This window comes from Camelus ferus, chromosome 6 (assembly GCF_009834535.1).
Source record: "Camelus ferus isolate YT-003-E chromosome 6, BCGSAC_Cfer_1.0, whole genome shotgun sequence".
In the NCBI taxonomy this organism is placed as follows: domain Eukaryota; kingdom Metazoa; phylum Chordata; class Mammalia; order Artiodactyla; family Camelidae; genus Camelus; species Camelus ferus.
Window position 1 is genome coordinate 11,397,176 of NC_045701.1, and position 26,595 is coordinate 11,423,770.

General features: G+C 37.8%; 1 protein-coding gene across 2 annotated transcripts in view; it reads left to right on the plus strand.

The window, feature by feature from the left end:
* Window positions 1–26,595, plus strand: part of NEDD4 (NEDD4 E3 ubiquitin protein ligase) — a 113,225-nt gene that overhangs the window by 72,568 nt on the left and 14,062 nt on the right. For both annotated transcript variants that reach the window (XM_032481127.1, XM_006179886.3), the window contains 13 exons: window positions 2,635–2,685; window positions 4,136–4,197; window positions 6,630–6,732; window positions 11,820–11,986; window positions 13,846–13,963; window positions 14,051–14,218; window positions 19,040–19,105; window positions 21,704–21,823; window positions 23,085–23,288; window positions 24,456–24,536; window positions 24,751–24,805; window positions 24,901–24,959; window positions 25,990–26,055. In XM_032481127.1, coding sequence (XP_032337018.1) covers window positions 2,635–2,685; window positions 4,136–4,197; window positions 6,630–6,732; window positions 11,820–11,986; window positions 13,846–13,963; window positions 14,051–14,218; window positions 19,040–19,105; window positions 21,704–21,823; window positions 23,085–23,288; window positions 24,456–24,536; window positions 24,751–24,805; window positions 24,901–24,959; window positions 25,990–26,055 — 1,320 coding nt within the window. The remainder of the gene's footprint in view (window positions 1–2,634; window positions 2,686–4,135; window positions 4,198–6,629; window positions 6,733–11,819; window positions 11,987–13,845; window positions 13,964–14,050; window positions 14,219–19,039; window positions 19,106–21,703; window positions 21,824–23,084; window positions 23,289–24,455; window positions 24,537–24,750; window positions 24,806–24,900; window positions 24,960–25,989; window positions 26,056–26,595) is intronic.

Genomic DNA, 26,595 nt, shown 5'->3' on the forward strand with positions numbered 1-26,595 from the left:
ACTCAATTGCAGAAAAACAAACCATCCGATTAAAAAATGGGTAGAGGATATAAATAGACATTTTTCCAAAATGATGTACAGATGGCCAACAGACATACGAAAAATTGTTCAGTATCAATAATTGTCAGGAAAATGCAAGTCAAGAGCACAGTGAGATATCTCACACTTGTCAGAATGGCTGTTATCAAAAAGACAATAAATGACAAGTGTTGGCAAGTGATGAGAAAGAAGAAACCCTTGTGTACTGTTGGTAGGAATATAAATTTGTACAGCCACTATGGAAAACAGTATGGCAGATCCTCAAAAAATTAAAAATAGAACTACCATATGATCCAGCAATTCCACTTTGAGGTATTTGGCCAAAGAAAGCAAAAACACTCTCTCGAAAAGGTTCATATTCGTTGCAGCATTATTTACAATAGCCAGGCTATAGGGACAACCCAAGTGTCCATCAACAGATGAATGTATTTTAAAAAGTAATATATGTACATGCATATTTATATATGAATGTATGTGTGTATACACACACACAATGGAATAGTATTCAGCTGTAAAAAGAAGTGAAATCTTGCCACTTATGACAACATGGATGGACCTTGAGGGCGTTATACTAAGTGAAATAAATCAGACAGAGAAAGACAAATAATGTATGATCTCACTTATATGTGGAACCTAAAAACAAACTAACTAACAAAACAAAACAGGCTTACAGAGAACAGATTGGTAGTTGTCAGAGGCAAGGGATGAGTGGTGGGAGAAATGGGTAAAGGAAGTCAGAAGCTACAACCTTAATAGTTATAAAATAATTAAGTTGTGGAGATGTAATTATAGCATGGTGACTAGTTAATAATACTGTATAGCATGTTTGAAAGTTGCTAAGAGAGTAAATCTTTAAAGTTCTCATCACAAGAAAAAAGTCTGTAACATGTATGATGATCAATGTTAACCAGTTTTATTATGGTGATTTTTTTGCAGTATATACAAATACTGAATCATATTGTTGTACACCTGAAACTAATATAATGTTGTATGTCAATTATACCTCAATTTTTAAAAAATTGTGGTATGTGGTACATGCAGGAAAAAATCTGGGAGAAGTTTATGGAACAGTTGACCCTGGTTCCCTCTGGGAACTGAGATTGGAGGGTCAAGGTTTTCATAAGTTACTTTAAATTGATAAAGATTATGGATGACAGAATATCTGACAGAATACTGTCTGTTATGTGTATAGGGGTTTTTTTTTTTACGATTAAAAAGCTTAAGAATAGAAGTTTGAATAAATAAAAGTTAATATTTCCTCTAGAAGTAATTTTCCTGGTTTTGATCATTGTGCTATGGTTACGTAAGATGTCAACACTGTGGAAGATGATGACTTTATTCTTTAAATAATTTTCTCTCTCTCTTTCCTTTATCTTTTTCCCTCCCTTCCTCCCTCCTTGTCTCCTATCTTTCTGGGACTCCCCTTCCGCATATATTAGACTGCTTTATATTTTTCCACGAGTCCTCTTTACTTTTCATATTACATAAATTCTGTTGATATATCTTCTTGTTCACAGAACTTTTCACTGTTATTTTCAATCATATGTTAAGCCCATCCACTGATCTTTAATTCAAATATTCTGTTTTTCAGTTGTATATGTATTTCAAAATATACATTTAATTCCCTTTTATAGCTTCCATTTCACTGCTGAGATTCCCCATTCATTCAGTCATTATGATCTTATTTTCCTTTTATATTCTTAAAACATCTTAATAACAGCTGCTTTAATTTCCCTCTCTGCTAATTCCAAGATCTGGCTTATCTTGTGGTCAGTTTCTATTAATTACTTTTTTTCTCTTGTAGTGGGTCATATTTTTCTTTTTCTTTTTTTTTTTTTTTACATGTTTAGTCATTTTCAGTGTATACTGGACAGGGTGTGTGGCACATGATGAAGATGATGATTTTGTTATCTTTCCCTGAAGAATGTTGATTTTTGTTAACTTAGCTGAACTCCAAATGCTAGCTCCTGATAAGTGAACATCAACTGAAATCTGTGCTGAGTCTTTCAGCCTTTCAGCTGTTGCCTTTCACATATGCAGTTTAGGAATCAGCTAGGAATTTGGGTAGAGTTTATATATAGATTTGGAGGGACTCTTGTTTCTTCTTTCTTTTGGGAGTTCTTTCTTACTTTCCAGTTATGCTGTTAACTTCAAAGTAGGTCTTCAAGCTACTCAAATGAGTAGCCTTTCAGATTTCCCTTTAAGTTCCAATCATTCCACCACGTGGAGTACTGCCAGGTGAAAAGCCACGTGAATAGGACTCCTACCCGGTACAGTTCCTTCTTTCAAGGATTGACTCCCCTCCAGTTTCTGCTTGTTTTGGTCACTCGATGGTACTTTCAAATAGTTGTTTTGTGTTTTTCTCAGAGCACATAATTATGTGCAAAAGGATTAACCTAATATACTCTATTCTGCCATTACCAGAAGTTGTACAATATTACCTTTTATTTTCCATTGATTTTTTTTCATTGATACTTCATAGGATTAAACAGAAAAAAAGCCTACATTTTTAGTGAATGATGACAGTAGCTCATTAAAATCCTCCAAAAAGATTGAGCATTTTACTAATATTATTTTTCCTTCTTTCTTTTGTAGACAAGAGATGATTTCCTAGGTCAAGTGGATGTTCCCCTTTATCCATTACCGGTTGGTATAGATGTTCGTGATTTTACTTTTTATGTTTATTCTTTTTATTTTAATAAATACTTACAGAAGCTCAATATAGTAAATGTAAATATTTTATTTGTAAAGTGTGTACTGCTGTTATTTCTTGAGTGTATTATTTTCTAAAAACTCCTCTCAATTTTCCATTTTAATTTTATTTTCAAGATTCCCTTACATGAACCCTAGTAAGAAACAGCCCTTGAAGTTGATTGACGTCATGAAAGCATTGTTTGAGGAAGATCAGTTTGGAGATGTTCTATTGAATAACTAGAATGGGGAGAGCTTAGTCTCACAGAAGGAAAGTGTGATTGTTTACAACAATATGGACATGAAACTGAATCTGGACCAAGCATATAGCAACAGAAGAAAACAGATTCAGGAACCATTCAGGACGTAACAAAACATCATTGGTCCAGGTTTTTGACACAGAACTCCAGTTGAAAAAAATAAGCAAAAAGTAAAGATAATACAAGTTGAACTTGGGAGATAAGGGTGGTGTCTCAAGTAGAGAGGGTAGGAGGGAAGCCATTTTTTTTTTGAAATATGTTAAGTTTCTTTTTGGCCATATTGCATTTCAACAGAAAGCAGGAAAAAATGAAAGCTTAAAGTGAGCAACTGACAGATATAAAAATAAAGTGTGTTGAGAAACAGGTCTGGAAGGATTGAGAGTTATCACCATTGAGATTATAACCACAGAGTCTCTGAGAGTGATGGGCTGTCCAAATGAGAGGGTGAGAGCACGGAAGGCCAGACATTGACTGTTAGTCTTTGTGGGTCTGTCAGAGGAGAAAGAGAAGACCGACCAGGAGAAACCAGGAAAGAACCAAGTAAAGTGTTGTTGGGAGAATTTAAGAATTTCAAGACTGGATGGGTAGTTAACCATGCAAAATGCAACAGAGAAGTAAAGGATGATAAAAACAAAGGGTGGCTGAACTTGATAAGAGAAGTGATACTTCTTTACCATATCAGTCTTTTCAGATCTGCATTGTCTCTACAGCCTTCAGACATTGCAAACTTTTAATAATATATTTAATCCAGTCTTATTTTCCAGGCTGTTTTCTTTTCTGTTCTCCTGCAACTGTCTCTAATGGTCTAACCATGCCATTCTGCTGGCATTGTACAAATTCCCTCTTCCTTTGGGTGCAAACACACTAACCATTCTCTACTGTATTTTTGCTTTTACCCTCCTTTTGGCTCCACACACGCCTCCTCAACTAGTTCTATGCCGAGTTGTGATGCTGGTGGCAATTCCTACAGTGCAGAAAAGTGAACGCACTGTCAGGTTACCAGGTGTGACGTCTAATAAGCTAAAGCTCCTTTTTTCTCACTTCTAACTTCAATGATGCCTGAGGTCACAGTTCATGAATATTCTTGAAAAGTGTATATTTTTGGTGTTATAGATATATCTTGAAAACCCACTGTTTTATTCTAGACAGAAAATCCAAGAATGGAGAGACCATATACCTTTAAGGATTTTGTTCTTCACCCGAGAAGGTCAGTAAATATAAAATAATAAGATATTAAGTTTTTTTTTATCTCATTATACCTTACAGTAGTCTCTTTGGAAATTCAAAGTTTAAGCCTCTGTAAATAAGCTACTCTTAAATATTTGTTTTTAAAAGCTTCATTGCTATTTCTAATTAGAAAGTAATATATGCACAGTACAGAAATTCTGGAAATAGAGGAAAGTGATCATACCCCTTTGGGAAAGACTTGTCTCCCTACCTTAGTATTTATCAGACTAGAAGAATGAAATTTGTCATTATTTTATATTTATTTTATACCTTACAGTGTATGTAATTTTGTCATACTGTGCTTTAAAAAAAATCACAAACTTCAATCAATTCAAATATCCAACTTGATACACACAAAACCATTTTCAGGGAAACCTAAGTCGATACACACAAAACCATTTTCAGGGAAACCTAAGTACATTTTGCATACTTTCATTAAAAAAAGGTATTTTCAGAAAACAAATATTTACAGAAAATAGCATGAGCAAAGACTGGAAATTAAAACCCAAATAGCATATTCATAATTCCATTTTCCTAAACTGAATTACTTGATTTTTGTCAAAATTTTTAAGTTTAAGCTGTAAATAAAACTCCTTTTGATCTTCTGTACCACATAATCAGGTAAATTCTAGTTAAGATGTGTGCGGATTCACTGTCAAAAAGGTCAGAGTAAAGCAAAGGAAGAACCCGTGGAAACAACAGTATTTGTCTTGTTCTTAAAACTAGAAAATGCAGTTAAGAAGCATCATCTGAGAACTACTAACATTTTTAAATAGAAAATTTTAAGTATTTTTTGTAATATAAATTCTTAAAACAAAATAAAGGGGACAGTGCTCTCTGACTACATTAGTATTTACTATTTATACAAGAAGTCACATTTAATTTCTATACAAGTCTTGCAATATAGTCTCTTTTCTTCTTTTAATTTTGAACTGATTGTGACATCTATATACCAAGAATAACCAAGTATTTCTTCTTTGGTTGCTGTAGTAACCTGCTTTTCAATTTGTCAAATGCTTCTGATATCTTTATCTTCAAAAAACTATTAACAGTTTACATCTTCTCTCTGCACTGAGTACTGCTGCAAGTGCAGAAGGAACTTTATTCAAATAGAAAAGGTACTACATTCTTAAGGTTTTTTTGAGCACCACTAAGTCCAAACCCACAGGCTTATTATCGAGTTGGAAAGAAAAAATAAGGCCTGTCATTATAGAGAGAGACTCTTCTATAAACTATTATCTGAGTGAGTTTTCTGTATCCATCCTTTAAAACAAGTTAGAGTGTTCACCACACCCCCGTAACTATGGAGTCCTGTGCCACATGAGTGGCCTGAGAAATAAGCATCAGGGATTTTATTGATCACTCAGGAAAGGTGCACTTTCCAAATCCATGAGAACTGTGTAGAGAGGAATAACTGAAAAGATGAAAGGAGACATCGGGGGTGGGTGAAGTAATCCTTGAAGACAGGATAAAAGATAAAGACTCAGGGCTAGAAAGACAAAGGATGTCTTGTTACATAACTGAAATCTATAAAAAAAATCACCCCCAAAAAACTATAAGCTAGGACAAGTAAGGGCTTTGTAAGTGAACAGGATGCTAGAATTGGTGGGAGCAGTAGACAGTTAGGTCCCCAGCTAGAAGCTTAAGAAAGACAGGCTTTTCAAAAATGTACATGTACATACACTGAGCAGCAACCCTGAGCTTAGACAACTCATTATTCAAAGAGGTGACACAAGATATAATATGAAATTATATTAGGTCAATTAATGAATGACAAATTCAAACAGCTGTCACAGACAGGCGGTAGGTTCCAGACAGTTTTCCATCCAGCCTTACTCTCCACTTTTCTCTCATCCTATACAACATGGCTAGATTATTATCCCTAAAATACATCTCTGAGGGTGCCTTGTCCTAGCCCCGAAGTCTTATGCAAAATAAAATCTAAAAGTTCTCCTGTTTCACGTGGACCCCATCAGCTGGACCATTCCCACCTCCCTAATGTGTCCTGAGTTCAGCCAAATTCAACTACTGCCATTTCCTTAACCACATCCCAGGTTTCCCATCTGTTTCATTGTTTTCGCTCTTTTCTCCACTCATCATGCCTTTGCCTTCACTGCCGCGGATCAAAATCCCCTCTAGTCTTCTAGCCCCAACTCCGAAGCCAACTTTTCCTTCAAGTTCTCTCTGATCTTGCACTTAGACTTCCTTAGTTCCTTATTTCTCTCATAACAATTATTTATTTGTGTATGTTCCTTTTTCTCCACATCTATTCCTTTTCCCAAATATCTTCCACACTGCAATTTGTCTTTGAATCTCCTCTACTGGCGAGTCAGCGTGCGATAAACTCTTACTAAATGAGTGCTTTTCTTCCTAGTGTGAAAGTGTTGTGAATTGTTATTTTCTTTTCCACAGTAACAAATCAAGAGTTAAAGGTTATCTGAGATTGAAAATGACTTATTTACCTAAAACCAGTGGCTCCGAAGAAGATAACACCGAACAGGCTGAGGAATTAGAGGTGAGACTTTATAAATGTTTGATTAAACTAAAAATAAAATAATATCTAATTTTTTATTTTCTATTCTCTGAAGAAAAAATATTCAATAACGTTAAGATGTGCAATAAAAGTTACTTACCTGATCTGAAGAAGGCAAATTCATAGAAGCAGAAAGGAGTGTGGTGGTTGCCAGGTTTTGAGGGAAAGGGGGAATGAGTAGTTATTGTTTAATGGGTCAGAGTTTCTGTTTGAGATGATGAAAAATTTCTGAAACTAGACAGTGGTGATGCTCACATAACATTATAAATGTACTTAATGCCACTGAATTGTACAATTAAAAATAGTTAAAATTATAAATTTTGTTATGTGTATTTTACCCCAATAAAAGGGGGAGGGCAGCATTTACTTACCTGGACGTTTGTTTATTTTACCCAAGCATTTGTTAAGCATTTCCTTCCTCTAAGGATGTTTCTGTAGAATGACTGGCCTTACTGACGGCATTCTTAAAGGTGAGGGAATAGAGAATACAGTGTTTATGAATGAAAGCATTTGTTGTAATTAAGTCATTAACTTCTTCTAGTTTTCCAGTTTTCTAAACCATGTCATGCTCCCCCTCCATTAAAGTAAGAATACAGTTTAGTATTTGTAAGTTAAATATATGGAAATTTTGAGGAGGCTCTACTAATTAGAAACTCTTATGAAATGTGATTCCTGTGACTTTTCCCATCATGGTTGGGGTGGGCTGGGGCTCACAGGAAAGTAGGAGACTAAGGGGAAGGGGAGAGAACTCAAGTGATCTAATAAAAGGCCACATTTATTGGGAGCCAATCAAATTTAACAGTCTTCCTGGGTGACAGGACGGGAAGAAGTCCAAGTCAAGGATTTGGGCAGACCCACCTGCATTCAGTGAGTGAAGAAGAGGCAGATAGCGTGTATTTGGAATAGAACTGGATGGGCATTTGGAGCCTGGAATCCTAGTCTGAACTTCTCTGAACCTCAGATTCTTCATTTGCAGAGGGGGAGGGTTGTACCCGGTGACCTCTAGGGTTTCCTCCAGTACAAAAATTCATGATCCGAAAAGGCGATGAAAACATTTGCCCCTTGAGGTTCCCACTGAAGGGACATTATCTTCAAAAGATAACACCGTATTCTACAGCACTGACTGAAGGCACACCGTTATTGGTACCGGTCTGCTGTGGCAGGTTTGGGATGTGTGCTTTCCTCAGCAGGCATGCCTCTTTGACTGAAGGTCTGCTGGGGTTTTTCTAAGGGCTGTGCTCTGCCTCACACGTGTATGCGTCTTGAGAGAGAAAGCTTGAGAGTAAGCAGTGTTTTTGCAACAGGAATTTTTTACATACACTAATGAGATTTTACTTTGTGGGGAATTCTTTTTCTTTCTTTCTTCCTTCCTTCCTTGTTTCCTTCCTTTCTCTTTCTTTTTCTTCCTTCTTTCCTCTCTCCCTCCCTCCCTCCCCCTCTCTCTCTCCCTCTTTCTCTTTCTTTCTTTCTGATGGAGGTGTACTGGGGATTGAAGCCAGGACCTCATGCATGCTAAGCACCCACTCTACCCCGTGCTTAAACCCTCCCCCAGAACTTTCTTTTCTTTAAATCAGAGACTGTAGTCAGCCCTTACTTTGGCAATCAAAGAACTTGGTGTCCTTGCTTAAGTCTAATTCCCTTATTTGATTACTTTTTTCTTTTTAGTTTTTCTCTGATTTATCATGTAATAATCTTTTTTTTTAAATTTATACATTTATTGAGTAGAATTTTCTCTCCCTGGGATTTTGGTGCACAGGGTATCCTGCACAATGGAATTTTCTGTTTGAAATGAAGGGTGTCTGCTGTAAAGAAAGAAAATTCTCTATTTAGTAACTTAAAAAAAATTTTAACAGCGTTTCATTATTTGGTAACCTGCTCCAAGTTATGCCCACACACACGTATCACAGGTACCTCATTCACAGGGCAGTTTCTGTGGGTAGAGCTGCTTCGCTGCATTTTGTGGTCTCACGTCTCGATGTTTGAGTTCCCTCCAAATGCACCTTATAATTTCAGTAGATGTAAGCGTGTAGGAGTTTATTTATGAAAGGCCCTCAGAATTCAGACACATGAATCTGTGCTTATTTATCTTCTGTGTAGCTAATGAGCAGAGAAGCCTAGTCTTTGACATCTAGTTGGTGACTGAATATATGAAATTCTACCATTTAAAGAAAACAATTGTAGTTTTCGAAAGAGGCTCACTCTCAGGCAGTGTGTAGTCCTTAGTGGGATAAAGTGTGACTATAATAGGTAATTATGTAATATTTGATTTTTACCCCTTGTAACTTCAGGTTTAGTTGTCTGTATTTTACATGATTACCATACAATATAATGTTTGCTATAGCTCTGAATGCTTTCTTTCTGACCCTCTTTGACTCCCTGAAATTGTAGGCAGTTGCACTGAGGTTTGTAATTAAGTGACACATATTGATGCGTAGAAAATTATTTTGTGAATGATATTAACTGATACATGTTTAATAGGGAAGCACTCTATACAAAAAAATGAAAACTCATTTTTTCTGAACAATGTTCAAATCTATAATTGTACTTCCTCGTTTAACTGAAACAGGTTTTTTTAAAAATAGGCCCTTAATTAAACTAGTTTTTTTCCCTTTGCAAGTTTACGTAGGTAACATAAATTCTATAAGTAGACCTTTGAGAAGAAATCTTTAAGAAAATTCTAAAAAATTTATTTCTGGTACCATATTCCAAGCTCTGAATGTTTTTACAGTCTTTTACAGCAATAGTAAGGACCCTTTTATTAATAAATTTTATTCATCTGCAGAAAAATAATGACATTTTTTAAATTAATCTTTTTTTTTTTCCAAGAGAATGAAATGTAAAAATTCAACTCTCATGCTTTTGAAATTGAGACCAGGGAAATAAAATTTGATTTAGTATATATGAGACTAATTTTTAGGTATATAGAGCCTATACCATGATCACTTAAAAGAAAGGAAAAAGAGAGAAGGAAGGTGGATAGAGACATAGATGGAGAGACAAAGTAAGGGGGGAGAGGAAACCGGGAGAGAGTGAAGTTTGGACAATAAAAAGCAAGAAACAAAATTAACATGATGTCAGTTCCCACAGAAAAGGTAAGAAGAAAGGCAGTCAGTTTTACTTCCCCTCCAGATCCCTTTCCCCTGAATAATTCTGTCTGTCTTCCTCTCTCCTACCCCTGGTCTTCTGTTCCACCTCCACCTGTAACCCTCCCATTGGAGCGTGCCAAAGAGACCAGCCTTGCTGCAGAAACCCGTCCTTTTCTCCCTGCTGCCAGAAAATGTTTCTTTTCTTCCCAGCTCTTCTCCCTGACCCTTCATGTTTAGATTCAGCCCTCCAGCATGGAAGAATTCTCTTCCATCTTCTAAGCCGTCTGCTGGCTGGCACACAACAGTCCTCTAGTGCTGGATCCCAAGTGCCTGGGAAAAAAGACTATATACTAAGAAAATTCTTGTTTAGCTATATCTATGGAACCAAATACCATTGGTACCCCTAATTTGTCATTTTTAAACTTCGTTTTAGTAATTTTTGCCATGTACAAATTTAGGGGGTTATAATCAAATCAGTCTCTTTTATGCTTTCTGGATTTGGTGTCATACTTCTCCACTCTTAGAATATATTTTTTAGATATCCCAAGGTTTTTTCTAATACAGTTTGGTTTTCCTTTTTACATTTTTTTTTCCTTTTTGCATTTTAAATATTGCTCAATCTGTGACATTCTGATATAAGGTATGAGGTAGCAACTGAAATCAACTCTTTTCCCACAAATTTGAAATGTATCATATGCTAAACTCCTATAGATTTGAGTCTCTTTCTGAGCTTTCCACTTCTATTAAGCTGTGTGTCTCTGCATGTACCAGTGCTACACAGCTTTAGTAATTGTGGTTTATGGTATATTTTATCTGACAAAGTTAATCTTCACTCATTCTTCTTCTTCTTCTTCTTCTTTTTTTTTTTTTTGGAATTGTACTGACTATTCTTGCTTGCTTCTATTTCTGTTTGAACCTGAGAATTGCCTTGTCTTGCTATTTTAAAAAAAAACCCACAGTGTAGTTTTATTGAAATCTTGGTACTTTTATAAATTAACTTGGGGAAAATTGACACCTTTGTGAGATTAAATCTTTCAAGATCGTATTATGTCTTTCCATTTACTCAGGTCTTCTTTTGTATACCTTTAGGAGAATTTTTAAGTTTTCATCCCTAGTTTATTTATGGTTTCTAACTATATCAGTATTTAGCAGAACTTTTACTGACTGCCTTTTCTGTTATGTGTCTTGTATAAAAGCATGTCATTAACCCTCACTACCCTTTTCAAATAATTCCTTGCTTTTTCCTAGCTAAGGTTTTTTGTGTATTTGCCCCTTGCTAGTCTCAGAGGAAATTTCCAGTGCCTTTCTAGCATATAAACAAAACAAAACTTTCTTTCTTTGGCTGTTTATTAATTGACCAAAATGCCTTTCCATGGTCCAGAGGGGAAAGAGAAAAGTCAGACCAGAGAATCATAATGACTTCTCAATCTCTCAATTATTTCTGAATCATTTGCCCTTCCCTATCACACCTCTACGTGTTTGACCTTCAGCCAGTGAGTTTTTTTAGGTTTCAGAGAGTTATATATTTCCATCATAAACAAGGTTCTTTCTCTATGGGAGAGACAATGTCTAATAAGACATGATCCCTGTTTATAATGTAGAGAATAGCATAAGATTACATTAGTCTAAACTATGCTTCTCAATTTCTCAGGGCTTTCCAATGTTGTTTGTTTATTTAAAAGTTTTCCCTGCCCATTTTCTTCTATTAGATGTATTTTAAAACCTTACCTGAAAGAATTTAAAACAGTTTCAAGTAAAATTTAAATGTAATCATTTTGCAAACTGAAAATCTTCATTATCATAAAATCTTCATTATCATAAAATCTTCATATTATGGTCTTAAAAGTTGACAATGTGCCAGTTCTGTCTTTGCATAGTTTCTGGAACTGGATATGCTAAATCTCTTTTACAGTTGCCTCTAGCATAATTTATAAGATTAAAGAAATTAAGCTTCGAGTTCATTGTTACTGTTCTGTTTTTCAGCCTGGCTGGGTAGTTTTGGACCAACCGGATGCTGCTTGCCATTTGCAGCATCAACAAGAACCTTCTCCTCTACCTCCAGGATGGGAAGAGAGACAGGATATTCTTGGAAGGACCTACTATGTAAACCATGAATCTAGAAGAACACAGTGGAAAAGACCAACCTTTCAGTATGTGCTGATGGCTTTCATGTTTATAATCGGAATACGTTTGACCACTAATTTTCATTTTGGACCCATGGCTCAAATGGATTTGTAATAGTATGGGAATCCCAGAACTGTAAGAATACTAGGATTTTTATGGCCCAGGGCTTAAAAAATGCTATCTTACCTGTTTCTTCTTTAAAATGATTTGATTATGTTAAAAATTATTTGAGTCACCTTCTAACTGCTTCTTTATTTTAAGAGATGGTGAATTATTTGTTTTTAATTATTATGCAGCCACAAAAGGTACATTTTTCTCTTCAGACTGGTTTAGAAAATCTTGGAGACTTTTTGTAGTTTGTTACTAAAATATAGTGGAATGTTAATTTCTCCAGTAAATTATTTTTAAAATATAGGTTATTTATAAAATATAAAAGACTCAATAACAAGGTCTTTCTTTTGTTAAATACTCATTTGCCTTTCTGGTCAATATATACATAATTTCCACTGTACACAGATCAAGGACAGAATGACCTTTGAGGTATTCTAATTTATGTCTCCTCAGTGACATTTTTCTTTTGTTATCATCACACTGTGTATTTGTAAATATACATTGACAGATCCTCCCATTGTTCATATTGATTATCAAATATCCTTCCACTTCTTCCTGATAAGCCTTACAAAGTCTTCCTTTAGTCTTCTACTTCTTGACACAGACATAAAATGTTTCTTATTTGTTTATGAATCTTCTAATTTTTGGCTTTGGTATTTTGTGTCTGCTATAGTCCAGGCACTTTCGTACATATTTTCTGTCCTCAGATCCTTCCAAAGCAAATCAGTGATGCCAAGTTCTTCATGTCACAGAAGCATTGATCTCTGTAGAATGCCATACAGGGTGCAAAACTGAAGACACTATAAAATTCTGCCAAATTGCCCTGTTGCATACCCCGGTATGGTGGCAAGCTGGACTTGAGCAGAATCACATTTCTTTCACTGTGGCTGATGTTGTTTTCAGCCAACCGAAATCAGTTCTTTCGGGGAAAAAATGTCTGAGGCATTTTCTTAGGACCACTGTGCAACAGTACAGTAAGAACTGGTCTTTGACTATCCTGGACTTATATTGTAGTAAATAAATTAACAAAAATTTTGTTATTAAATCCTTGTACCAAATTCTTTATTTTATGGTATACAACTCGCTAAAATAATATAACTAATGAATGACTGGGGAAAGGGTGTTCGGTTTGATTTACCACACCTTTCCTAGACCCCAGCGCGCCTTTACTAGTATCCTACTATCTTTTTTCAGAATGGGCCCATGACTGTATATGATCAAAAGCAGATACCATTTAAGTTTAAGCTTCTCTTAAGTTTTTAGTTGCAGCATCCGTACACTCTGCATTCATGCATGGGAGACACTGCTCTGGGCTTAAGATCAATTCTGGAAAACGTTACTGTCTAATTCATGAAGATGTATACGTAACTCTTAAAGCTTCTGTTATTATGAACTTTCCAGCACTACTTTAGATTTTACCCTTGGAATACCATGGCAAAATAATAATATAATGAAATTATTTATGAAACTCAGGTATTCATTCATTCAACACATATTTTTGAGTGCCCACACATGTGAGACATTATCCTAGGCACAGTGATGAATGAAAATATCACTCAGGCACGTTACACATTTTCACAAAAATTTTAACTCCGCAAAGTACTCTGAAGGTACCAGTGTGCCCATGGCTTAATCTGTGCGTGTTGAACCAGCCTTTGGCCCAAAACAATAAATTCTGATCGAATATAGGTATTTTTGTTAATGAACACAGGATTTTTGACTATCATTTGAACTCTCTTCAGACATAGTGATGGCGTTCACATTTCTAACGCAGGGACAACCTAACAGATGCTGAGAATGGTAACATGCAGCTGCAAGCACAGCGTGCTTTTACCACCAGACGGCAGATATCTGAGGAAACAGAAAGTGTCGACAATCGGGAGTCTTCCGAGGTAGAAATAATTTTCTTATTCTTGTTGACAGACATATAGCATTAGACGAAGGTATGTGTGACTTAAGTTTACTCTCTTCATTTTTAGAACTGGGAAATTATAAGAGAAGATGAAGCCAACATGTTTGGCAATCAGGCCTTCCCATCATCTCCACCATCGAGTAACGTGGATGTCCAGACTCATCTTGCAGAAGGATTAAATGCCAGACTCACTATTTGTGGAAATTCAGCCACTGGCCAGCCAGTAGCCAGCTCAGTAAGGAAGATGCTCTTAGATTTTGTTGTCGCGTCAGAATGTTATATTATGTTATATTATATATACTATTCCATGTAATATCTAACTTTTACATAAAATGTCTTTTTTCTCCAGTTTTATCGAGATATAATTGAGATAACACATTGTCTTAGTTTAAGGTGTACAGCGTAATGATTTGAAATATGTCATTGAATATCTCAAATCTTATCTGGAACAAGGCTAAAGCTATAATTAGTGAAAACAAAACAGCGGTCACTCACATTTGCCAGGATAGGGAGGTATTTGGTATTCTGTGGCTTGGGCAGGGCCCACGTTTTGCTGTGTTCAGGCATGACTACAGAGTAGTCTTGATTTTTGTCTGGATCCTGCTGCCAAGTGCCAAGTGCCAAGCCAGGTCCTGGGTGTTCAGGCTGCTTTTCTGCTTCTCGGTTATATCACTTGTCACAAACGCACATGTGAATAAGAGCTGATGTAGGCTGGACAGGGAGATAGATGATCTTTTCACCCCAGCAACTGCTATAAAAATTGCTGTCCCTGGGGTCCAGAGGCAAGTGCTCCAGTAGACACTGCCATGATGAGATCTCTGTGGCTGGCTCTCTGATCTATCTGTATCATCAAGGCAGATCTTTTTGATGGAAGACGGAGAGGCATCTGAGGGTCCTATGGTCATTTCCAGTTGGAGTTCCCCTCTTTTCACTCAGTCACTGTGGAGGGCTGACTACAGGCACGTTGCATGCTGGTTAAGTCTTTAGGATACAACCCACCCATTTGTTTAGGTATTGCTGGTGACTGGTTTCACGCCACATTGACAGAGTTAAGTAGTTACAACAGGGACTGTATGGCCCACAGAAAAATATTTACTTTCTGAACCTTAACAGGAAAAGTTTGCTGACTTCTGTTCAGCACCTTCCTCAAGAAGCTTCAGTGTAGACAGTTCTGTGTCAATACCTGTGTGATTATCCAGGAGCAAGTGTGCCTGCCCCCTTCCCCTTCTCTCGTCCACCTGTCTCTTCTGTCTTCTATTCATTTCATTTTTTTTTTGGCAGGGGAGTGGGAAAGGTCAGTCAAAAAGACTTAAAAGATAGACTGCATTGATTTGCTGGTGATAAATCACATAAGATCTGATTCCCTTCCCTCCTGTTATTTTTTTTAATTATAGACGTAATAGATGGTATTCATACAATGAAATACTGTGCAGCAATTAAAAAGAATCAAGTGTCTTTGAATGTATATGATGTATGAAACAGCCCCTAAGAGATACTGCTCACTGCAGAACAGCAAGATACTGAACAGTGTGTTTGATGTGCTGCCATCTATGTAAATCATTTAAATGGCAGAGAATAAATATGTGTATCATATTTCTTGAAAATTAAAACAGGAAACTGGTAGCATTGCTTGCTTTTGAAGGGAGGAACAGGGTGAGCAAGACATATATCTTTTGTATTGAATTTCATACCCTGTGCGTAATAATTCAAACAAATAATTTGTTATTTTTAAAGTCTTGTATGGTCATGGTTAAAAATTGAAACAGATACAAAAAAGAAAAAGAAAAACATTGAAACAATATTGAGGCATATAAAATTAAAATTAAATCTTCAGTCTTACGTCTAAAATATGCTCCCTCAATTCCCATTAATGGTTTGGCCTATATTGTTTTAAACATTTTCTATATATTCATAAACATACATGCACACACATATATTTATATATCTTTCTTTAACCTGAGATTATCTTTTTGGTAGCTTACTTTTTTTTCATGCTGTATCATACACATTGGACCATTTCAGTAAATATAGATGTGCTCTCTTTTTTTTTTTTTAATTAAACTATAGTTGATTTACAATATTGTGCTGTTTTCAGGGGTACAGCAAAGCTTCGGGGGTTCTTTTATATATATATACTTTTTCAGATTCCTTTCCATTATTGGTTATTACAAGATATTGAATATAATTTCCTGTCCTATATAGTAAATCCTTATTGTTTATTTTATGTATAGTACTGTGTATCTATTAATCCCATAATCCTAATTTATCCTTCCCCCTCCCTTCCCCCTTTGGTAGCCATAAGTTTTTTTCTATGTCCTTGAGTCTATTTCTGGTTTGTAAATAAGCTCAGTTGTAATTTTTTTAGATTCTACATATAAGTGATATCATATAATATTTGCCTTTTTCTGTCAGACTTACTTCATTCAGTGTGATAATCTCTAGGCCCACCCATGTTACTGCAAATGGCAATATTTCATTCTTTTTGTAGCTGAGTAATATTCCATTATACACACACACACACACACACGCACATCTTCTTTATCCAGTCATCTGTTGATGGACACCTAGGCTGTTTCCATGTCTTGGCTATTGTAAATAGTGCTGCTGTGAACACTGGGGTGCATGGGTCTTTACTAATTAGAGTTTTCATCTTTTCTGGTTATATGCCCAGGAGTGGGATTGCTGGATCATGTGATAGCTCTATTTTTAGTTTTTTAAGGAACCTTAATGCTATTTTCCACAGTGGCTGCACCAATTTACATTCCCACCAACAGTATAGAAAGGTTCCCTCTTCTCCACACCCTCTCCAGCAATTATTATTTGCAGACTTTTTGATAATGGCCATTCTGACTGGTGTGAGGTGATACCTCACTGTAGTTTTGATTTGCATTTCTCTGATAATTAGCAACGTTGAGCATCTTTTCATGTGCCTATTGACCATCTCTGTGTCTTCTTTGGAGAAATGTCTGTTTAGGTCTTCAGCCCATCTTTTGATTGGGTTGTTTGTTTTTTTGTTATTGACTTATATGAGCCATTTGTATGTTTTGGAAATTAAGCCCTGATGGTCACATCATCTGCAATATTTTCTCCCTGTCCATAGGTTGTCTTTTCATTTTGTTGATGGTTTCCTTTGATTAGGTCCCATTTATTTATTTTTGCTTTTATTTCTTTTGCCTTGGGAGACTGAACTAAGGAAGTGTTGCTATGGTTTATGTCAGAGAATGCTTTGCCTATGTTCTCTTTAGGAGTTTTATGGTGTCATGTCTTATATTTAAGTCTTTAAGCCATTTTGAGTTTATGTTTGTATATGGTGTGAGGGAGTGTTCTAACTTCATTGATTTACAGGAGGCTGAGTTTCCCAACACCACTTGCCAAAGAGACTGTCTTTTCTCCACTGTATATTCTTGCCGCTTTTGTCAAAGATTGACTGACTGTAAGTGTGTGGATTTATTTCTGGGCTCCCTATTCTGTTACGTTGATCCATGTGTCTGTTTTTGTACCAATACCATGCTGTTTTGATTACTGTATCTCTGTAGTATTGTCTGATGTCTAGGAGGATTACGCCTTTGTTCTTTTTCTTCAGTGTTACTTTGGCAATTCTGGGTCTTTTGTGGGTCCATATGAATTTTGAGGATTATTTGTTCTATGAAAAATGTCCTGGGTAATTTGATAGGGATCACATTAAATCTGTAGATTGCTTGGGGTAGTATGGTGACTTTAACAATGTTATTCTTCCAATCCAAGAGCATGGGCTATCTTACCATTTCTTTGTTTCATCATCTATTTCCTTTATCAGCATTTTATAGTTCTCAGCATATAGGTCTTTCACCTCCTTGGTTAGGTTTATTCCTTTTGGATGCAATTTTAAACCGGATTTTTTTTTTACTTTCTCTTTCTGATACTTCATTTTAGTGTAAAGAAACAATAGACTTCTGTATATTAGTCATGTATCCTGCTACCTTGCTGAATTCATTTCTTAGTTCTAATGTTTTTTGTGTGGAGTCTTTAGGGTTTTCTATATAGAGTAAGATGTGCTCTTTTTAAAAACCAACAACAGAAAAATAATCAAATATCGTTCCCTTGTGCAGGGAACCCTTAAGCCATCTCTCCAGTCTCCTTTGTTGGACTTGAGATTGTTTACAGTTTTTTGTTATTGTAAACCATACTGCAGTGGCTATTCTGACTTAATTTATATGTATATTATAAATTTTGATGTCATTAAATAACAGAATTAAAATATTTCTGATAGTGACAACAGCGTGCATATAAAAGCACAAGGAAAGAAAGAACATGGGATTTCCTGGAAACAAGTAATCTGGGATGTCCAGTGAGGTGGGAAGTTCTGGAGCCGTCAGGAGGCTCACTCACGTGGTGTTCTGTGCTGTAGATTTTATCCTAGTGACTGCAACAAGCCACCGAAGGGCTCTGAGCGAAAGAATATGATCAAGCCTACCCTGTAGAAGGCCCTCTGGCTGCACCGTGTAGTGTGGAGATTAGAGTTAAGCAATGAAATCTTAAAGTGGGGAAATCTATTAGGATGCTGCTGCAGTACAGCCAAGGTGACAAATGATGAAAACTTGACTTTTTTTTTTTTCCAAAAAGTGCAAGGGAAATGTATTTGAGAACTAGTAAAGAAGTAGAATGCATAGGATCTGGCGACTGACCTGGCTGTCAGGGACAGGACGGGGAGAAGGGGGAGTGATTGATACCTGATGAGGGCACCTGCTGGCCTCACGTGCTACCCCTGCAACGAGGAACAGGTTTGAGTGGGTGTGGGTGGAGAAAACCAAACCCAGTTTTGGACACAATAAGGGGCTCTCTGTTAGACGCTGAAGAGAAAGCGTCCAGGAGACAGTCTAGGTGTCGGGGGAGAGGTGTGCACCGGAGGTTGGCCTGGGGCTGAGCCTGTCTGAGCAGCTCCCTGCAGTCTCCACGCAGGCGGAGTGTGTGGTCTTTCTTCTGCCCCATCGTACCCCTCCACCGCCGCCCCACATGCTGTTCGAAGACGAACCAAAGACCTAACGTTATTATTGTTCCTTTTTTCGCTTTTAATAAGAATCATTCCAACAGAAGAGGCAGCTTACAAGCCTATACTTTTGAGGAACAGCCTACACTTCCTGTGGTGAGTTTTATCCTCTCCCCTCAATCCTCAATAAAAATATAAAACCTAGCAGCTTTCTGGGGAGGGGGTACGGGGGACACTGAATATGACCATTTGGCTGCCTAGCACTGCTCCATCACAGCATCTGGGCTCTGGGGGATGAGGTTGGGGGAGGGGAAGCGGGCTTGGTGGGCCCTTTAAAGACCAAACCAGGAGCGCTGTCTCTCCCATAGTAAGAAGGCCAGTCCCTGCGTGCTGGTGGCTGTGGGTGGCGTCTGGGCTTGGTGGGCGATGCACTGTGTGGGCGGCAGGCAGCATCCAGTTCGAGACCCTAGTGTCCAGTGGCCTCTGCTCTGTGCGCAGCCCACGGCGTCTCGCAGCTGTGTCTGCCCCACACCTGAAGGTCCATCAGGGGCCAGTCACTCCAGCAGGTGTGTCAGCAGGTGTCAGCAGGCTCAGTGGCCGGGATGGGGCCCGTCAGTCCCCTTCACCCCCTCCCTTCATCCTCCAAGCCACCGAGCCGTCTGCCGCCCCCTCAGTAGCATCTCCAGCCACAGTCTTGACTGGAGCTTAGACTTAACAACTTCACGCCTGGACTGCAACTCCCTTTGGGTCTCCCAGCCTCCATCCTCTTCCTGCCTCAACTCTCATTGTTTTGAGTTTGTCTCTTCCTTACATGGTCCCCACTTCTTGTTCTTTAAACCCAACAAAAGAGGCCCAGGCTCCCAGCCTCTTCAGCCTCCCATGGACCCCTCTGCAGCCTTCATTCCCGTCTGGGCTCTTTCTTCCAAACGGGCTGCCGCATCTCCTAACTCTCTCCCTGTTCTGGGTCTGTGCCCATTTCACTTCCCGGCTGGGAATGGCCATCTCACTTTTTTGCCACCAACCGTTTGTGATTTTGAATGGCAGTCTGTATATTAATTTTGAAAAGTTCAGATTGTTTTCAATTTTATGGGAGTTCCAGGATAGGAAGCCATAGACTCAAAAGTCCTTGACCTGGGAGTGGCTCATCCTTCTTAAAAGGTGATTCTGCACCAAGAGAGGGACACAGACCCTGTGCTAAGGAGGGAGGGGGCACCCATTTGTGCAATTGGCTCAGTCTGTATTGACCATAAACAGGAGCGTGGATGCCCTCCACAGCCTTCCTCTCACCTACGGCCCCGTCTGGCCTCCTCCATTCAACTGGAGCTCACTTAAGCAGAGGCCCCTGTTTTATCTCCCACTGTACTTTGTCGTTGTTCTCCATGCAAGAGAATGGTGAATTTCTGATTGACTTACAGGCACTCATCCAAGAAACAGTCTTAAGTGCATCAGCTGAGCCGCAGAATCTAGCGATGGATTACATCATGTGTACTGGGAAAGCTATTTCCATGCCTTTTTCTTCGCAGTGCGTTGATTAGAGTTTTTTTTAAAAGCAGCTCTCTGGAAATACGATTTACAGAACATAGAATCTACCCATTTTTAAGTGAACAAAAAAAATGAGTTTTAATGAATTTGTACAGTTGTGCAAACATCACCACAGTCAGGTTTAAGAACTCTTCCATCGCCGCAAAAAGTTGTCTTAATACCGCCTCTCGGCCCCAGGCGACCACTCATCTGCTTCTGTTGCTACTGTTTTGCCTTTTGTAAAAATTTCATGTAAGTGGAATCATACAGTATGCCATCTTAAGCGTCTGGCCTCTTCCACTCAGTACGATGTTTTTGAGGTTTGTCCATGTTATATGTCACAGCAGCTCACGATAATCCATTGTGGAGATAAATCTACTACATTCCTTTTAGCTGCTCACCAGCTGCTGGACATTGGTAAAGCTGGGCAACTCTGACTTCCATTATTTTGTAGACTGACAGTTCATCGTAAGTGTCCGCAGTTACATCTACCCACTGTGTGTCTAGGGAGCAGTGTGTCTAGTGAACAGACCAGCGGTGATCGTCTTAATATGGAAGGCACATTAGGGGACCAGGCCAAGCCTTGAAGAGTCTGATCTGGTTCAAAAGATGAAAGGAAGGCCAGACCTGGACTATTTTAAGTAAACCTGGGTAACTAGACCTCTCCGTTCATTTGTAATAAACTACAGTGATCAGCCCCTCCCCAGCCCTCACGGAAAGAAGGAAGGAGTAACTTTTGACCTGGCAGCTACGGGCCATAGCTTCTGTAGTTAGACTACCTGGGTTCAGGTCTCAGCTCCGTACTAGCAGTGTTGTATGTGAGGAAATTACTTCCATTTTGTAAGCTTCGGTTTCCTCTTAAGTCCAGCGGGCCACTCATCTTAATTATCTCATTAAGATTCGTGTGGCGCTTAAATGACATGGTCTGTGTCAAAGCACTTAGCGTGTGGTTCTTATTACTGTCAGGGTTTTTAGTATTAACACTCTCATCATTAGTCTGTTCTCCTGAGTTTTTTTTTTTTAAGTGCAATGCTGTACACTTTAAAATATGATTAAAAACATGATTCATTTTAAAGAGAGCTAGCAGTGAAAAACGGATGCGGTCCTTTTAAAAAGGAGTCTTTCCTATTACTCTTTAATTCTCCTTTTATTCTTTACTTTAGCTTTTGGTGGTCCTTTTAAAAAGGATTCTTTCCTATTACTCTTTAATTCTCCTTTTATTCTTTACTTTAGCTTTTGCCTACTTCGTCTGGGTTACCGCCAGGTTGGGAAGAAAAACAAGACGAAAGAGGAAGATCGTATTATGTGGATCACAACTGCAGAACTACTACCTGGACAAAGCCCACTGTACAGGTACCTGCAGTCCATCCGTTAACCTGTTTTCTCACATCATTTCAACCGTCACATATTTCTATGGAAGCTGTTACGTCCCTTTGTAGTACGAGCTGGATGCTAATTGCCTGCCATTTCCTGCAGGTCTCTAACATACATGAATCACCGCTTGTGATTAGGTCAGACAAGCCCAGTTGGGAGTAAGAGGACAAAGTCAGTAATCTGGTCCACTGGGTTATTCTGTAATTTGAATGGTTAAGATCATTATTTTGCTAAAAGATAATCATGGTGATTAGCATCTCTCAAAGAAATTTGTGATGATGACACCGTGTCCTTGGCAACAGTGAGTGTCCTTTGTAATATTTCCTTGTGAGCATTTAGGAAAATATTTATTTTACCTTATCACCATTTCTCGTATTGAGAAATATTTGAACACTGAAAAGTACAGAGAATAATACAGCAGATACCCACTTTCTTAACATCCAAACGTACCACCATTAACAAATCACCACTTTTGTTTCTAGACATTTCCTTTTTTAAAATAAAATCTTACAGATAAAACTAAATTCCTTTTAGCCAAGCACTTGGTCCCCCGTACCTGGAGAGAACTACCAGCTTGAGCTTGTGGGGTAGTCTTCCTGCCTGTTCTATACATAACATAGAGAACTAAATGATGCAAAATATTATTTATGTTTATGTGTCATATTTTGCAAAGATGTTATATTGTATAATTGTAAATCTTTTTTTTTTTTGCTCAACTTTGGTTTAAAACCCTGTCTATGTTGTTCTATATGTAGATTCAGTGTTTCTTTTTACCACTGCCTTATGTTTCATTGTGTGAATATATGACGTCTCAATTATCAATTGCTGTGGTAGGTATTTGCCATTCATTTTGTCTGCCCGGCATAAGAACCCACTTCCATAGATGAGGGGTTCCTGCTCTGTGTGAGTCTTCTGGGTGAGCAAAGACAGCCTCCTCCAGCTGGCCCTGTGACTTGCCTTACAAGCAGGGCACAGACCCACTGACTCGGCCTCTCCAGTCATGTGCATCCACAGCAGACTGACAGTTAATCAGCATCTTACCACTCAAGAATTAGCTGAGAAATTACCAATTATTTCAAAAATAAGCTTCAGCGAAACACCTTATTAGAAAAATGAGCTTCCAGTGTTTAGGCCTGTTTATAAATGTGTGTTCCATTTTGCAAGTTAAGTCACCTTTTTAACCACAGCCATTTGTGTGTTCTCTCTTAAACACTATATCGTGATTGAATCCATGCACTAGGCTACAGTGGAGACGAGTCAGCTGCCATCAAGCCAGGGCTCTTCTGCAGGCCCTCCACCCCAGGCCCCGCCGAGCGAGGCGGCGCAGCAGGTGGCCCAGCTGTCTGAAATGGAGCAAGGCTTCCTTCCTAAAGGCTGGGAAGTCCGGCACGCGCCCAATGGGAGGCCCTTCTTCATTGACCACAACACCAAAACCACCACCTGGGTAACCTGAACGCTCTCTAATTTATATTTATATACAGTCTCTTATGTATAGTTCTTGATCATCCTTACATACGCTTTAACATACCCTACAGTTCCTAGTCTTCATTTAAAGATATGTTGAATTTTTTCTTTTTAGAATTGAGTATTTTTTTATTGAAGTGTAGTTGGTTTACAATGTTAGTTTCAGGTGCACAGCAAAGAAAATGATTCAGTTATACATATACATACATATATAAAGATATGTTGAATTCTTAAACAGTATTATTTCTATTCAGTATGTTTATGCCTATTTTTAATGTTGGAATGGATTGTCACGGAGATATATTTACTTCCTGTGTCTGGTTTTCCACTCACTAGCCATGAATGCTTATGAATACTTAGTAATAATCTTTTCCCTTTATAGGAGGCTTTCTAGTTCCAAAGTACTTTTGAATCCGTATCTCATTTAATACCCAAAAAACCTTATGAGGCTCGGTAGAACCAGTATTTTTAAGATAAGGCTTAAAGTTGTTGAGCAGTTGGTTTACTGCTAATAGAAAAATTCCTGAAAATCAGCAGCAGACGAAGAGATTTTTGATGAATTAATTTGTTTAAAAGACCAACATACCTAAATAAAACTAAAATTATTTAATGAATTATTTAATACAGTCATAAAATGATATATAAATTGACCCAAATAAGTTAAATTTTGTCCTTTCTTTCAACAATCTGATTCTCCTATAATAACCTTTCTGAGCTTATCTTCCTGTCTTTCAAAAATATTAATGAATTAGCACCTTCGCAGGTAGGTGCCGAAAAGCGTAGAATATGTGGTCCAGTTCTGTGTGCTGCTCTCTTGCCAGTTTTTATTTCGAGACGAGCCCTGTGTGGTGACACAATCGCTAAACAGCGGGCAAAATACTCTGAATGGTTTTTCTGTGGGAGAGATGGTGAGTTAGTGCTGATCTTGCTCTTAAGATCTGAGAACTGAATATTGCAGCCTGAGATTGATAGATTTTAGACGAGTACCTATTATTTCATAGCATAAGCAAGTGAAAGAAAAGTAGACTTTTCATCAGAGAGTATTTTAAATATCCGTTGATACTAGAAAACAGAGTAACAGACTGACTTTCTTGATTTTAAAGTTTGTGTGTGTGTATTGTTTTCTTTATTTACTCTACCAAAAAAGGAAGATCCAAGACTGAAAATTCCAGCTCACCTGAGAGGAAAGACGTCTCTTGATTCTTCCAGTGACCTGGGGCCTTTACCTGTAAGTTTATCGAGCTGCTGCTGGTCTAACTCAGCAATCGCAAACATTTTGGTTTTTGGAATACAGTAGTTCCTGAACAACTATACTTAATATTGTCATAAAGGTGTTGATATCTTCTGGTAAGAATGGCATATGCGAATTAAATCAGCCATAGAACCAAGGCCGTTTTTCTGCCCATACAGAAAACATAATTGAAATTTATTCTTCATTATAGCCAGGATGGGAAGAAAGAACTCACACTGATGGAAGAATCTTCTACATAAATCATAGTATGTGCCATGTGATTTTTCATTATATTGTTTTTTGAAATATCAAATTTTGTGCATGCGAATGAAGAACACCTTTTTTTCCTCCCTCTCTTCAGATATAAAAAGAACCCAGTGGGAAGATCCTCGGTTGCAGAATGTAGCAATAACCGGACCAGTAAGTCTCTTTGTATCAGAGTGCTCTGATGGGGTTGTCCTCTCACCTGTCTCTTCAGGGCTGAATGGTCAAGGTCATAACCCTAAAGGCGTGGAGAGGAAAGCACATTTGCAAATCTCTCTGCTCCCCACTGCCCATATACTGGGTCTCAGCTGTTTGAAAAGAGCATGTAAAGTCATCCAAACTCTGTGCAGCAGCCTTGGGAGGCCAGTGGGCCAGACAGTCAAAATGCTACGGCAGTGGACTGCTGTGCTCAGACTGGTACTTGCCACTGAAAGAGAATGTTGGCAATCCTCAGCAGATCAGAGGTGCCAAGAGTATCTGGTGAGGAAGCAGACAGCGTCCTGTCAACTCAGGGTCTGGTCTTGAACTTTTGGGTTGAAATCGCTGTAAATATATAAGGCATGCTCATATTTAAGTACAATTATTACCATGTATGATGTTTATACTACTCTTGAGTCAGGTTAATGATAGGAAAATCATTATCCTCTTTTATATAGCTACTTTTTCCTGCTTCCGTTTTTCAGATTTTATACTGTTTTCTAATTCACAAAAATAAGTAAAATTGAAAACACAATTCTTCTAAATTACTCTTGTCTCCATGTTTAGTCTTTTTAAAATGATGGATAAAAAAGGCATCGCCTCAGAGTTCAAGGAAAAAGTACATTTTTCAAATTGTTCCTTTAATGGAGAAATCACTTTGAAAGTCTCTTTAGAAATGGAAATTTTCACTTCTAATATTTCTCTGCCTGGAAGACATTTCCTGTTTCTGGCCTGTTGCATTTCAAGAATATTGCATGATGAAAATTACAGCCATAGGAATTGCTGAATACAATTTTATCTTAAATGGAGAAATTAAAATTTTTTAAGTCTTATATTTGTTTTTCTTTGAATTAAACTTTTCCTTCCAAATATTCTCTTTTAATGCCTTTAACTTCTGTTCATAAAATACCCAGAGGGGAACTTTTTGTTTTGTTCCAGAGTAAAGCAACCTAAACCTTCTTTATTTTTCCAAAATTTTCAACTCAAGGCAGTGCCCTACTCCAGGGATTACAAAAGAAAGTATGAGTTCTTCCGAAGAAAGTTGAAGAAGCAGGTTAGTGATACTTACGAGTTCTTAAGAATGACTGTCATATAGACTGAAAGCAATGGGAAATGCATTCTTAAAAGTAATGGAGAGTTTGTTCTGTATATTAACAACTTCGAATAGTTTCTAAAGGGAAAGGATGCTTATTTTTTGAGTAGCTGTGATAAATCATTGAAGACCACAATTATTTTATGTGTTTATTTTTCTATATACCTTGTAATATAGAAAAACAGTGTTAAAGGTTTGCTTTTTAAAGCGCTCTAACCTGGTTTCCTCATGGGTTTGTGGGGTATGGACTTTGTAGAAACTGAGCAAGAGTGGCTCAGATTATCCCCTGGTCCAGACTCTGATGGTGGAGGCAGGCTCTCTGGGTTCCTTTTCCTGCTTTGACCGGCGTCCTCCAGGGATGGTCATTCACTCTTCACACTTTCTTCACACTATGTTTAGTGTGTCTGCATAGTGTGTCTGCATAGTGTGTCTGCATAGTTTGAAAGTACGGCTGTGATTGGAGCAGTCCTCTTGTGGCTCGTCTCCTTCTGCTTATCAGAT